The sequence below is a fragment of the Perognathus longimembris genome, chromosome 4 (assembly GCF_023159225.1).
Source record: "Perognathus longimembris pacificus isolate PPM17 chromosome 4, ASM2315922v1, whole genome shotgun sequence".
In the NCBI taxonomy this organism is placed as follows: domain Eukaryota; kingdom Metazoa; phylum Chordata; class Mammalia; order Rodentia; family Heteromyidae; genus Perognathus; species Perognathus longimembris.
The window spans coordinates 32118820-32133057 of record NC_063164.1 but is presented as its reverse complement, the minus strand read 5'-3'; the positions used below and the strand labels follow the sequence as shown (position 1 = coordinate 32133057).

General features: G+C 41.6%; 1 protein-coding gene across 1 annotated transcript in view; it reads right to left on the bottom strand.

Moving 5' to 3' along the window:
* Positions 1-13301, bottom strand: part of Rftn2 (raftlin family member 2) — a 52541-nt gene extending 39240 nt beyond the window's left edge. The window contains exon 1 of the mRNA XM_048345031.1: positions 12649-13301. Coding sequence (XP_048200988.1) covers positions 12649-12787 — 139 coding nt within the window. The 5' untranslated portion in view covers positions 12788-13301. The remainder of the gene's footprint in view (positions 1-12648) is intronic.
* Positions 13302-14238: the final 937 nt, after the last annotated feature.

The window sequence follows — 14238 nt, the reverse complement described above, 5'->3', positions numbered from 1 at the left end:
TAGACAAGAGTTATACAAATGAGATGAATCCATTTCCTCTCATTTTCATCCTCGTTTGGATTTAAACTAATATTCTACTTCTAATATATTTTCCTCATCATAGAAAAGCAAAGCAAATACTCCTGGGTTTTGAAGAGATAGCTACATGTCGTTAAACATCCCAGCCCTTCCGCGTTGTATGTCAATCATTCCTTGATTCATGTCACTTCACTCTTTTTAGAATCCAAACTATGGACCTTGCATTTGAGACAAAGGAACTGAAAAAGCATAAAACAAGATAGGACATGGGCAGGGGATATGGCCTAGTGGCGAGAGAGCTTGCCTCGTATACATGAGGCCCTGGGTTCGATTCCCCAGCACCACATATACAGAAAATGGCCAGAAGTGGCGCTGTGGCTCAAGTGGCAGAGTGCTAGCCTTGAGCAAAAAGGAAGCCAGGGACAGTGCTCAGGCCCTGAGTCCAAGGCCCAGGACTGGCCAAAAAAAAAAAAAGATAGGACAAGCTCCTATGATTGGGGAATAAAATGTCACTTGAACTTCTTTTTAAAAGGGTACTAATTCTGCAAAAACTTTAAAAAAATTAGTCTTTTAATGGATTGCACTGCATGCTACATAAAATGAGAGTGGTTTAGCATGATATAAAAGAACCTTCAGTTTGGCTTCTGCCTCACCCTTGTCAGCCTGTTGTCTTTCTTGTGCATGTTGCTTTGGCATGTCAGAGCTACAGGAAGTGTTGGAATGCTCCACTGTTAAATGACACTAGCCTTTATTTTCTTCCCAATTCAGCCTCAGATCCCCAATTCCTTCCTCTTTGCTACATGTTCTTCTACTAGACACTTCTTTTTCAGATGTCTGTCTTGGCTATTAGGCTGAAAATTCTTCAAGGGCAAGAAACCTATCTCAGTTATGTCTTTCTATTTTTCATATGTGCCTTGGTTCATAATGTTAACTTGGAAGTACTTACTTGTTAAGGCAACACACATGCAAAACTATTGCATAAAAGTAGAACTATTGCAACTCAAAAATTATTACACCTTCCAAACTATTAACTAGTGAATAAATGGGCAATAGAGCTAAAGCGAGACTTCTCAGAAAAAGAAGAATGGCAAATAGACACATGAGGAAATGCTCAACATCCCTGGCCATAAAGGAAACACAAATCAAAACAAGTTTGAGATTCTATCTCATCCCTGTTAGATTGGCCAACATCAAGAATTTAGACAGGGGCTGGGGATATAGCCTAGCGGCAAGAGTGCCTGCCTCGGATATACGAGGCCCTAGGTTCGATTCCCCAGCACCACATATACAGAAAACGGCCAGAAGCGGCGCTGTGGCTCAAGTGGCAGAGTGCTAGCCTTGAGCGGGAAGAAGCCAGGGACAGTGCTCAGGCCCTGAGTCCAAGGCCCAGGACTGGCAAAAAAAAAAAAAAAAAAAAAAAAAAAAGAATTTAGACAACAACAAATGCTAGTGGGGATGTGGGGGAAAAGGAACCCTATTGCTCTGCTGATGGGATGCAAACTAGCACAATCCCTCTGAAAAGAGGTTTGGAGGTTCCTCAAAAAACTGAACATGGGACTGGGAAAGTGACCTAGTGGTAGAGTGCTTGCCTCACATACATGAAGCCCTGGGTTAAATTCCCCAGCACCACATATATAGAAAATGGCCAGAAGTGGCGCCGTGGCTCAAGTGGTAGAGTGCAAAAAAGAAGCCAGGGCCAGTGCTCGGGCCCTTAGTTCAAGGCCCAGGACTGGCAAAACAAACAAACAAACAAACAAAAAACCAAAACAAATCAAAACTGAACACAAGATCTTCTCTATGACCCAGCCAAACCACTCCTGGGCATCTACCCAGAACATCACTAGCCAGGATACCATAAAGACACTTGTGCATCTATGTTCACTGCTGTACTATTTATGATCGCCAAGTTATGGAAACAGCTCAGATGCTCTACAGAAGATGAGTGGATAAAAAATGTGGTACATATACATGATGGAATTTTATTTATCCATGAGAAAGAATACGACCATGTAATTTTCAGGGAAATGGATAGACCTAGAGTAAATCATTCTAAGCAAGATAAGGCAAGCGCAGAGAGACAAATGGCACATACTTTCTCTCACATGTGGAAGACAGATATAAAATACATCAGGACATGATAATCACACAGGACTCTACATATTCACACCCAGTCAGACTAAAGGAAGATACCTTTAGGGAAGGAAGCTAAAGGAATAGTTAATGCCTCTGAACATTTAAAATATTATCTATCTAAACAAATTCCCGGGGCTGGGAATGTGGTTTAACTGTACAGTGCTTGCCTAGCATGCATGAAGCTCTGGGTTCAATTCTTCAGCACCACATATAGAAAAAGCCAGAAGTGGTGCTGTGGCTCAAGTGGCAGAGTGCTAGCCTTCAGCAAAAAGAAGCTCAGGGACAGTGCTCAGGCCCTGAGTTCAAGCCCCAGGACTGGCAAAACAAAACTAAACAAAACAAAAAACCCATGAATTCCAGGAAATGGCTTTTTTTTTTTTTTTTTTTTGGCCAGTCCTGGGCCTTGGACTCAGGGCCTGAGCACTGTCCCTGGCTTCTTCCCGCTCAAGGCTAGCACTCTGCCACTTGAGCCACAGCGCCGCTTCTGGCCGTTTTCTGTATATGTGGTGCTGGGGAATCGAACCTAGGGCCTCGTGTATCCGAGGCAGGCACTCTTGCCACTAGGCTATATCCCCAGCCCCAGGAAATGGCTTTTTAAAAAAATCTTTTTAGGAGTAAAGGAGGGACACAGAAAGGGAGGGAGGAAATGCAATCATGGCTCAGTATATACTATGTGGAAAATGAACTATGTAATTGTGGGCAGGGACAGGAGGGGGAAACTGGAGGAAAGTGAAGGAAGGGATGACATTAAACAAAGAAATGTACTCATTACTTGATGTATAAAATGGTAACCACTCTGTATAACACCTTAATAACAAGAACAAAATTATATTTAAAACAAGTGAAACCATTGCAATCAATGTTAGCTAGGGGAATTCAAAGAAGGTTAGGTTGTCATATTCAAGAACAATTAGGGCTGGGGATATGGCCTAGAGGCAAGAGTGCTTGCCTCCTATACATGAGGCCCTGGGTTCAATTACCCAGCACCACGTATACAGAAAACGGCCAGAAGTGGCACTGTGGCTCAAGTGGCAGAGTGCTAGCCTTGAGCAAAAAGAAGCCAGGGACAGTATGCAGGCCCTGAGTCCAAGGCCCAGGACTGGCAAAAAAAAAGAAGAAAAAAAAAAAAGAACAATTATCCAGGTTGTGTGGGAGAGAGGGAACATGGGAAAAACACATTCTTTTGATGAGGACAGTGACGGTGATCAGGAACAGAATGAGAAACCAGAGCTGAAAGGCTTTTTTTCCTCAGAATGTTCTAGCATGAGGCTCTTTAGGTTAGTGATCTTACAATGAGAAAATCCACCATAATCACATTGCAAATGAAATCAAAAGGAATTCAGAGAGCTAATGGGGTTTTATTAGCTCCATCTTGGAGTAAAAGATATCTGGGACAAGGTTGTTCCACAGACAAAGAATGACTGGAGGAGAGGAGCAATGTGGCTTTTATTCCAAAGGCTTTCCTTAAGCTGCTGGGCCTGGGAGAACCTTGCCATCCTACTGTTAGGTCTTGTGATATCTCACCTAATCTACTTTGGCATCACTATCTGGAAGAAAAACTTCAGAAATTGAGAGGAGGGGAAAGGACAGAAGGTTTCTTAGACTTAGGGAGCACTGATGGGAGCACTCTGCCAGCTCTGCTGCACTTTGGGTGAGTTGTGAATGGTCTCCAGAATTCTTCCAACATCAGTGGGCATTATCCTGCGCTAGATGTTAATTTTTTGTTGTTGTTGTTTTTGTTTGCCAGTCCTGGGGCTTGGACTCAGGGCCTGGGCACTGTCCCTGAGCTTCTTTTGCTCAAGGCTAGCATTCTACCACTTGAACCACAGTACCACTTCAACTTTTTCTGAGTAGTATATTGGAGATAAGAGTCTCATGGGCCATCCTGCTCAGGTTGGCTTTGAACCTAGACACCTTCTCAGTCTAGGTTCTTATGTACCAGCACCTTGTTTTTAAAAGTGACAGTTGAAATGCTGTAACACTACCACCTCAGGTAAGACGTGACTGAAGGCTGAGGCCCGCCTGTGGCTTGTTCTGCTCTGGGTGACCTCCGGGATTCTCCATACTAGAGTCTGCCCAGGTCCAAGCCAGCTGCCTATCCCATCTTTGGCAGTGGGTAACTTTCCAGGACACAGATGAGCACATCCAGTTCTTCCTCATTAGTAGGGATAGGGGTGATTAACACGCCTTCCTCCTCACTGGCACTAGGGCTTGCTGTAAATAAACCATCACCATGGAAGAGTAGAGAACAGGAATGAGAAGAGGAACAAGTGTGAGAACTTTGTCCAGAACTTGCTTTCATGTAATCCCATAATCCTTAGTGTGTGTGTGTGTGTGTGTGTGTGTGTGTGTGTGTGTGTGAGAGAGAGAGAGAGAGAGAGAGAGAGAGAGAGAGAGAGAGAGAGAGAGAGAGAGAGAGAGAGAGAGAGAGAGAGACAAGGCTTGAATCAGGGTCTGGGCAATGTCCCTACTACTTGAGCCACACTTCCACTTCTGATTTCTTGCTGATGAAGTGGAGATAAGAGTCTCATAGATTGGTCTGCCTGGGCTGGCTTTAAACATGATCTCAGCTTTCTGAGTAGCTAGGATTACAGTGTGAGACATTGGCACCCATCTTATTTTGTTTTTCCCTTGTGGTTTGAACTCACAGTCTTGTGCTTACTAAGCAGATGCTCTACCACTTGCTCTACCCACAGCCCCTCTTTTTCTATTCTTAAAAAACTCTTATAAAGTAGGTATTATAATTATTCACAGATGGAAAACACTTAGAAAGAAAAAGACAAGGCAATTCCCCCAAATTCTGGTAAAGTGTGAGGCTGCTCTTGAACCCAGACAGAAAGAGTTGAGAGCCAGAACATTCCAGCACCTCTGGGAAAGTAAAAATCCAGGGATTTGGATGATATTATTTCAGTCTGTGACAATTCCGACACCAGATGGGCAAAAGCATTTAGACTATGGTAAATTGTAAGGTACTTTAACGTATGGGTATTGAAAGGAGTCACTGACTAGTCTACTCATGAAATGTTTTGTTGTGTTATGCCAGATTTCCAGTCCCCAAAGACCACCAAGGAGCCGATACCGATGCAAATGCATGAGTCTTTTTTTTTTTTTTTTGCCAGTCCTGGGCCTTGGACTCAGGGCCTGAGCACTGTCCCTGGCTTCTTTTTTTTGCTCAAGGCTAGCACTCTGCCACTTGAGTCACAGCGCCACTTCTGGCCATTTTCTGTATATGTGGTGCTGGGGAATTGAACCCAGGGCTTCAAGTATACGAGGCAAGCGCTCTTGCCACTAGGCCATATCCCCAGCCTCATGAAATGTTTTGAGTAACCAGAAATACAGGCTACATAAATAAATAGTGCCTCCACTGTGATACTTCAGTGACAGCTGTGACCTGGTAGCCACTCGCTAATATATTTAAGTGAAGTAGAATTCTGTTGAACTACACGGGGCATTATGGCAGGCAGGTAGGGACAGGTCAATTTATGAGAGCCCCAGCCTCCTGTGGCCTGTTTCACTGCTGTGCCCTCCCATTCTGGGCTCCTCCCATTCTATTTTATGTGCAGTTTCCAGACAGACCATAGCATTTCCTCCCATTGCTAGGTCTTTGGACATGCTGTTTGCAGCCTTGTTTGCTTTAACTCCACTCAGTTCTTAGTCCTTTCTTTTAACCATGTTTTTTTTAATTTGTTTTATTTATTTGTTTGTTTGCAGTAGGGAGTATGTGTGGCAAAGTAATATACTGCAGGGGATGAACACAAAGCCCATGCAAAACTACCAACACTTGGAGAATCTCCATCTGTTCAAAAGGTAGAATGTACAGCCAGCTGCTGGTGGCTCACACTTATAACTGAGGCTGTGATTTGAGGGCTGTGGTTCAAAACCAGCCTAAGTAGACAAATATGAGAAACTCTGATCTTCAGTTAGCCAGCAAAAGCTGAAAGTTGGAGGTGTGGTTCAAGTGGTGGAGGGCCTTGAACAAAAACTCAAGCAAGAACATGAGGTTCAAGCCCCAGTACTGGCAGAGGGAAGAGTGAGGAGAGAAGAGAGGAGAGGAGAGGAGAGAGAGGGGAGAGAGAGAGGGAGAGGGAGAGAGAAGAGGGAGGGAGACAGGAGAGAGACAGAGGGAGAGAGGAGGGAGTGAGAGAGGGGTTGAGAGGGGAGAGAAGAATTGGCTAGCACTCTGGTAGTCTCCATTTCCCCCTTCCCAGTGGCAATGCCCCATTCCCTGGTTCTACCTTGACTTTTAAGGCAATCACTTGTATTTTTAGTTTACGACCCAAGAATGCAGCTGGGAACATTATAGTTCCATTAGCTGCTTTCTTTGGTGCTAGAGACTGGGCCAGGGTCCTGCCCATGCTTGGAAAGTGCTCCCCTACTGCACTACACTGCCTAGCGTGGACTGCTGAGTTAGCTTTGTGCCAGCAGCGTCACACAGTATCTGCTTCTCTTTGTGTGTATGTGTGCTTGTGTGTGCATGTGTGTGTGTGTCATCACGGCACACCATGCTCATGACCTCCCCCGTGGGAGCTGCGTGGTTGCAGTTCTGTCACTGCAGGATGGTAGGTGTGAGCACAGGACAGCCGGTGGCTTGTTTGGTCATCTATCGTCTTTGGCTGCTCTCCCCTAGCCATGGTGGAGCTGAGTAGCTGTGATTGAAACCACATGGCTCGCAAAGCCTAAAGTATTTACAATCTAGCCTTTTTCCAGAAAACGCAAGCTGCCTTCTGCAGTACAAGGTCCTCTTGTGTGAGTATGCCACAATTTCTTTTTCTGCCCTCTTGCTCTTAAGAATTCTGGGTGTTCACACACTTAGGGTATTACAGATGATTCTGTGGCCACCTTGTATGGGTCACATGGTGTACACACACATTTCTTTTGGGTGTCTCTTCAGTTAGGTAGATAGATGATTTTTGGTGTGTGTGCTGGTCCCAGGGCTTGAACTCAGGGCCTGGATTTTTAAGCTTTTTTTCTTCTTCTTTTTTCTCATGGCTGTTGCTCTACCACTTGAACCACAGATTCATGTCTGGTTTTCCGGTGGTTCATAGGAGATAAGAGTCTCACACACTTTCCTTCAAGAGCTGGCATCGAACCTGGATTCTCAGATCTCAGGCTCCTGAGTAGCTAGGATTACAGGACTGGCCCACTGCAGCTGTGTTTATTTAGCTTTTTCCCACAGGAATGACCTGTAGGGCTTTGCTTAGCTTGTACCCTAGTTCTTGGCACAGAGGGGCTCAGTGAGTATCCATTCAAGCAAGAAATGTCTACTTCATGTAAGAAGCAGACATCATGGAAAAACCATCCCGATGTTCTATAGAGAGTGGACAGATATGTAAATGTATTGTTGCCTAACACCAACATTTTTTTTTAAGTGGGTCAACTCTGCTATTATTAGTCCTTCCTCTTCCCATTCAGAATGGAATCTTTCTTTCCCACAGAAGTCTGGATTTGTGAGGTCTTGTTTTTCTCAGCAAAAATAATCTCACAATTTCAAACCGAATAGAGCTCTTTATGTATTTTTCTGTCTGGTAGAAAGGAGAACTAGGGGGCTGGAGACACACAGCTCAGGGGTAGAGTACTTGCCTTGCTGGCATAAGGCCCTGGCTCTGAGCCCCAGAACTGGGGAAGAAAAAAAAAGGAAAAAAAAAGAAAAGAAAAGAGGGCAAGGTTTCATAACAAGGATTTCTTATTTCTTTTGCCAGTCCTGGGCTTGAACTCAGGGCCTGGGTGATGTACCTCTTTATGTTCAAGACTAGCATTCTATGACTTGAGCCACAGCACTACTTCCTGCTTTTTCTGGGTATTCTATTAGAGATAAGAGTCTCTCTTCTCTCTCTCAAAAAAAAAAAAAAGTCTCCCAGACGTTTCTACCCAATCTTCCTTTTAATGACAATCTTCAGATATCAGCCTCCTGTATTGACCATTGCCACCAGCCAAACTGTATAGGCACAGGAATAATATAAAGATGGATAAGATACAGTTCCTGCCCCTGAGGAGTTCATGAACTTGTTCAGACGGGCCAAATAGCATACTAAATACTGGAAGGCAAAAATTATACTATTCCTTTTTGTATTCCTAGTGTTAACTAGTATCTATCTTCTACAGTATAGATATGTATTTATTGCTTTTAATGATCATGATGAGAGACAATCTTTTTGAATAATAATGAAGCAAGGGAGGAGTTAGTAAAATTTTACTCAGTATATTTTGTTTTGTTTTGTTTTTGCCAGTCCTGGGGCTTGAACTCAGCACCTGAGCACTGTCCCTGAGCTTCTTTTTGCTCAAGGCTAGCACTCTACCATGTGAGCCACAGCGCTACTTCTGGCTTTTTCTGTTTATGTGGTGCTGAGAATTGAACCCAGGGCTTCATGCATGCTAGGCAAGCACTCTACCACAAAACCACCTTCCCAGTCCTTACTCAGTATATTTTATGTAATTATATTAGAAATTCAAGTAAAGAAAACTACCATCCATCTTCCTGGCAGGTTTAAGAATTATAGAAACACTTTTTTACTCATGAAGCCAGAAATACATTTTCTGTGACTGTAAAAGGAGGTATACTAACTTTTTTGTATCATTTGCAAAGTTAATTTAACTTTTTCAGAAAGATTCTATAATAATGTCCATACATGCATATTGTACACCCACATAAACACACATATGTGTATATTTTAAAATCTCTAGATAGATTAAATTAATTCATTAATGATTTATTAGAAGTAAAAAGGTTTAATGAATCGTTATCTTATCATAATATGGTGAATGAAATCATTGCTACACACTAATTCAGAAAATATACTACAAGGCTTCACTGGTACTGAGAGTAGACATGGTATAAGTCTCCAGAGAAATTCAGCCCACATGGCTAGTACTTTAGAAAGAAAGAATTATGATTTTTTTTTTCTATTCCTGGGGCTTGAGCACTGTCCCTGAGCTTCTTTTACTTAAGGCTAGCACTCTACCATTTGAGTCACAGCACCTCTTCTAGCCTTTTCTGTTTATGTGGTACTGAGGAATCGAACCCAGGGCTTCATGAATGCTAGGCAAGCACTCTGCCACTAAGCCACATTCCAAGCAACAAGAATTGTTTTGAATTTCTTATACCATCTCTAAAACTCCTAGAAAATTAGTGTTCACATGGATTACATGTCCAATTTATGCTTGAATGAATGAGTGATTTTGTGTCCAGGAAAAAAAGTGTATGAACCTGTGAAGTGGATATGTAAGTAATCAATAATTACTGCATTCCAGTGGTGAAAAGAAGAAATTACTAATAACCTCAACAGGTTGGCCAAAAGTTTCCTGTAGGATCTGGGTGCAAAGGAGGAGAGAGACCCAATCTGTCCCATTTTGGTGACAGAGGTATTCTCACAGGATAATAGGAGTTAATTTTTATCAAGTGCTTACTAAATACCAGATACCTTTAAGAAGACTGATCTCTAAAACAATTCTCTGATATAAGCATCACTGGAGCCCTGTTTTTTTTTTTTTTTGCCAGTCCTGGGGCTTGAACTCAGGGCCTGAGCACTGTTCCTGAGCTTCTTTTCCTCAAGGCTAGCACTCTACCACTTGAGCCACAGTGCCATTTCCAGAATTTTCTGTTTATATGGTATTGAGGAATCAAACCCAGGGCTTCATGCATGCAAGGCAAGCACTCTACCACTAAGCCACATTCCCAGTCCTAGAGCCCCATTTTATAGGTAAGGAAATGGATATAACCAAGTTTACAAACTTGCTGGAATGAAAAAGGTTAGACTCACCACTGAGGAAGTATAGGATGCCAGAGCTGTGTGTGTCTTATGATCAGGGTATTATTTCTCTTGTAGACACGTCAATAATGACTTAAAGGCCAAAGAGGAAGGGGGAAGCCGGGTGGGGAAAGGCAGAGTGAGAGAATTAGCACAGAGTTCTAGAGAGAGCAGCAAGTCAGGAGGGAGGGAGAGGCACACTGCTGTGTTTGCTGGAAGGCAGAGGAGGGTGACAAATGAATGCATTTGTAATAAAGCAGATAACCTTCAAACATTCTGCCTTACAATGAAAACAGCATTTCATTCTCTGAAAGTAGATATTTATGAAGTTGTGACTGGGGAAGGTGGGAAGAAAGGTAGAATTATGTGGGAAACAAATAAGTTGTTAAAGGTAATTAAAACCACCATAAACATGGGGACTGGAAAGTTTGAAAGTTTCCCTCCTGCCTCCATTAGTATTTTATTCTGTTTTGTGGTCTCTGTTTGGAAAGATTGGAGGAAAGTAACATAAGACATTGCTCATGGTGAGCACACATAGCTGGCACCAGGCCACTTCATTTCCTCCAAGGCTGCTCACTGCATGGTGGCCACTGACAAACTTGTGGTAGGAGCTAACACTACTCACTTCTTCCAGAGTCCTGGCATGGAATTGTCAGTGCCAAACAGAAGGTTGGAGTGTTCAAACCCACCTAGATTTGCTTCTGTAGACATGGGAGTGGCAGGTGGCCATCGGAGCTACAAGCCAAGAGAGGGCAGAAAAGCATGATTGGGCTGGTGCTCAGGTCCTGGCTTCTAAAGCAAAGGCATAGACCAAAACAGGCAAACAAAAGCCCCAAGCCAAACCATGTGTAAGAACTAGAGAGAAATGGGGCAGTAGGAGACTAGGCGCCTGTACCAAATAGGAACCAGATGCAACTTTAAAATACGTGCCTGCTTCACGTGTTCACATTTGCATGATATGCCTGTATTTATACCTCAGAGGAGGATTTACTGTTGCATCCTCCACACACCTGGAGTGGAAACTTATACTCCTTTTACAGATAAAAGGGGGTCTGACAATGAGAAAACCGAAATGACTTTTGAATAAAACTAGATCTTGGTTCAAGGATGATGGTGTTTATATTCATTCATTGAAGATGTTGACATTTGGAGAAAGAGATGAATCAGACCAACTTCAAGTTCCTTAAACTACAAACCTAGAGTGGATTGTGCAGAACATCGTAAAGTACAGATCAAAGTGGCTCTGGTACAAATTTTATGAATAGATGAAGTTTTAAGGTTAGGAGAGTATGTTTTTGTGTCCCATGCTTTACAGATACGATTCCAAACTGACAAGGAAAAGCAGGAGCAAATCACTATACTACAAATATCTTCTCAAATGTCCATTTTCCCGAAAGCATAGAAAAAAATCAGACTAATAGTTACTTTCCTTATTAACACCATTATCTTAATCTATTTTAATTGACATAATTGAAAAGGAATTGAGAAAAATATTTTTCCTTTGTGTAGCCTTAGTCTTAGATGAAAATAGTCATGTGAACATGTTCAATGTGTGTGTGTGTGTGTGTGTGTGTGTGTGTGTACAGATTTGGGGTATGTTTGGGAAAGGAGTTGTTTGCTGGCCAGCTCAATTTTTGACAAAGAAAAATGGACTACCCTTGCTTCTTACACAAAGATGCACTGTTTCCAGAGCATGCTGAAGAGAAAGAGAGAGAGAAAGAGAGGGAGAGAGGGTGAGGAAGACACAGCAAGAGGCATGGACAGAGACAGAGAGACACATAGAGATGCAGAGAGACAGGGACAGAGGCAGAAAAATAAATTTGTATATAACTAAAAAAAAAGTTAAGAAAATATCCCACATGGTAATTTAGTGTAAACTTTCTATTAGACTTGTGAGAATTAAAAATGTATTTGTAATAAAAACTTAAAATACTAGCATCTGGTATTTAAACCATTAGCAACTTACTGTAAATCCCATAATTAAACATGCAGTTCTTTTAAAAAAAATCTTTTTTTTTTGTCCAGGCAGTTCCACAGTACCCAAAGTTGTGAAGTGGAGCTACCTCAGTCTCCTCCACGGAGCTGCCATCTGGGCTTGTTTATTTGTGTTTCCAACTTTTCTGGAACAGAGAAACTCTGTTCCATACGGGGCACAGAGCAAAGGAAGTGTGTTACAGAAAACAACTTTCTTTTTTCTTCTTCTTGAAAAAAAATTTCTGTTAAACTGTATTTTCAAACCTTAGTTGGGTCAAAAATACTAAGTGACACAATCACAAAATTCCACACTGTCAGTCACCACAAATGTGTCTCAGCAAACAATTTTCCCCAATTTCATCTGGGGAACACTGCCTACATGGTGCTGGGCGGCTCTTGCTTTTCAAACCCTTTTCAAAACACAAGCTGTCATTAAGGCTATAGATATTTGCCTGCAAATCATGCATTTTCCACAAACCCTTCCACAAATAAGCGTTTGATTTAAAACCAAAAGAAACATTTCTAAGTAGTTTCCCTATTTTTGTAAAATACACAGGAACCATTTTACAAGAAAAAGAAGAGAAGAAAAAAAAAAACAGAAAGAAAAAAAACCAAATCCAATAAGCAAAAATCCAAATTAAGAAACAAAGCATCGCTAGTAGATGAATTATACAATCTGACTGTGAAGAACAGTTTAGGAATTTGTAAGTCAACATTAAAAAATTAGTTGTCTCTTATTTTGGAAAGATTTCACAGCTAAGATAGAAGCAAAAGGTACCTTGTAATGTAAAATCCAGTAATACATATTCGTAAGCGAATTCCGTCTTTGTTTCCACTTGTGGTCTCTTCAGGGTAGAAAATATTTTTCCAGGACTGCTATCGTCAGGGTCTTCCAGCTTTCGAAGTCCGCACCCCATGGCAAAGTCTGCGAGGAATTAAACTGCAGGGAAGGAGAGAGAGAGCAGCAAATTCTGTTGTTTAAGCTGCGAAAAGAAAGTTACAGACTTCACTGCTTTGATGGGGTTTTCGGCTGAGCCATCGATATCCAGCCAGAAAACATCAGGGTCTAAAGAAAAGAACTGAAGACTTTTTCTGTCCATTTTTGTGTAAAGTCCCTGAGCCCATGATTTAGCTACAGATTCTGGGCAGGGCTTGATCTCAGAGAAAACACTCAAGCTGCTGCAACTTAGTGGAGAATTTCCATGCCACGTCAATTCACAGGCAGCCAGCCCCTACCAGAGTGCTGTCGCTCTGGGCACCAACTGTGCTTTGTCTATCCCAGTTGGCCAAATGATAAAAGAGGTCCCAACAAGGAAAAGTAAAAAGTGCAAAAGTGCAAGTTGGGTGTAATTATCTACAAGTAGACATATCCAGATAACAGTGACATGTAATTTTTTTTTTGTTTTTTCTCTGTCCTGTGCACACCCTTCTTTCCTTCTTCTTCTTCTTCTTCTTCTGAGAGAGAGAGAGAGAGAGAGAAAGAGAGAGAGAGAGAGAGAGAGGAGGAGGAGGAGGAGGAAGAGGAGGAGGAAGAGGAAGAGGAGGAGAATTAAAAAGTGGATTCTCAGCATGGTTGGAAACAAAAATCATTTCCAGAAAGGAAATTGGCTTTTTGAAGAAACTGTTTCTGGAATCTAAAAGAAGAGAAGTGAAGTGCAAAAAAGCACTTGAACCTTTTAGGTAACACTTGGAAAACTTCATTCTATGTGATTAGAATCATCAAGTATTAATTTTTTTATTAAATACTTTTATAAAAACACTACTTGGAGGAAAAAGAGGATAATAGGATGGTTGAGGGAATATGATCAAAGTACATTACATATGAAAATGTCACAATGATACCTATTGTTTTGTACAATTAATGTTAATAATTAATGTTAATTAAAGATAAAATATTTTAATTGCAAAAGAGAGAATTACATGGATAATTAAATTTCCTCAGTTTAAAGAAGTTTGAGATACTTAAGATGAAAAGGAATACAATATTTCTACAGATCTGAAAGTATCTCTTGTTTTTTTAAGAATTATTTTCTTTAAGCAGTTGTACAAAGGAGTTACCATTCAACAAATCAATTTATGAGTACAATGCATCTTGGTCAATGTTGCCCCTTCTATCATTCCCCCACATCTCTCCTAACTCCACCCATCCCCTCAAGTTACCCAGTTCTATTTTCACATATGTGCATTGAATATTATGACGGCATTCACCCACCATTCCTCTCTCCATTTGTCTGCCCATTCCGTTTGACCTCCTCCACTCTTGACAGCACATGTTTCAGCTTCCTGGCATTCATTTCGTTAAATTGTTAAGTTCCAAGAATCTTTAATTAAAACCAAACCACACCAAACTCACTTTGACAACTTGACT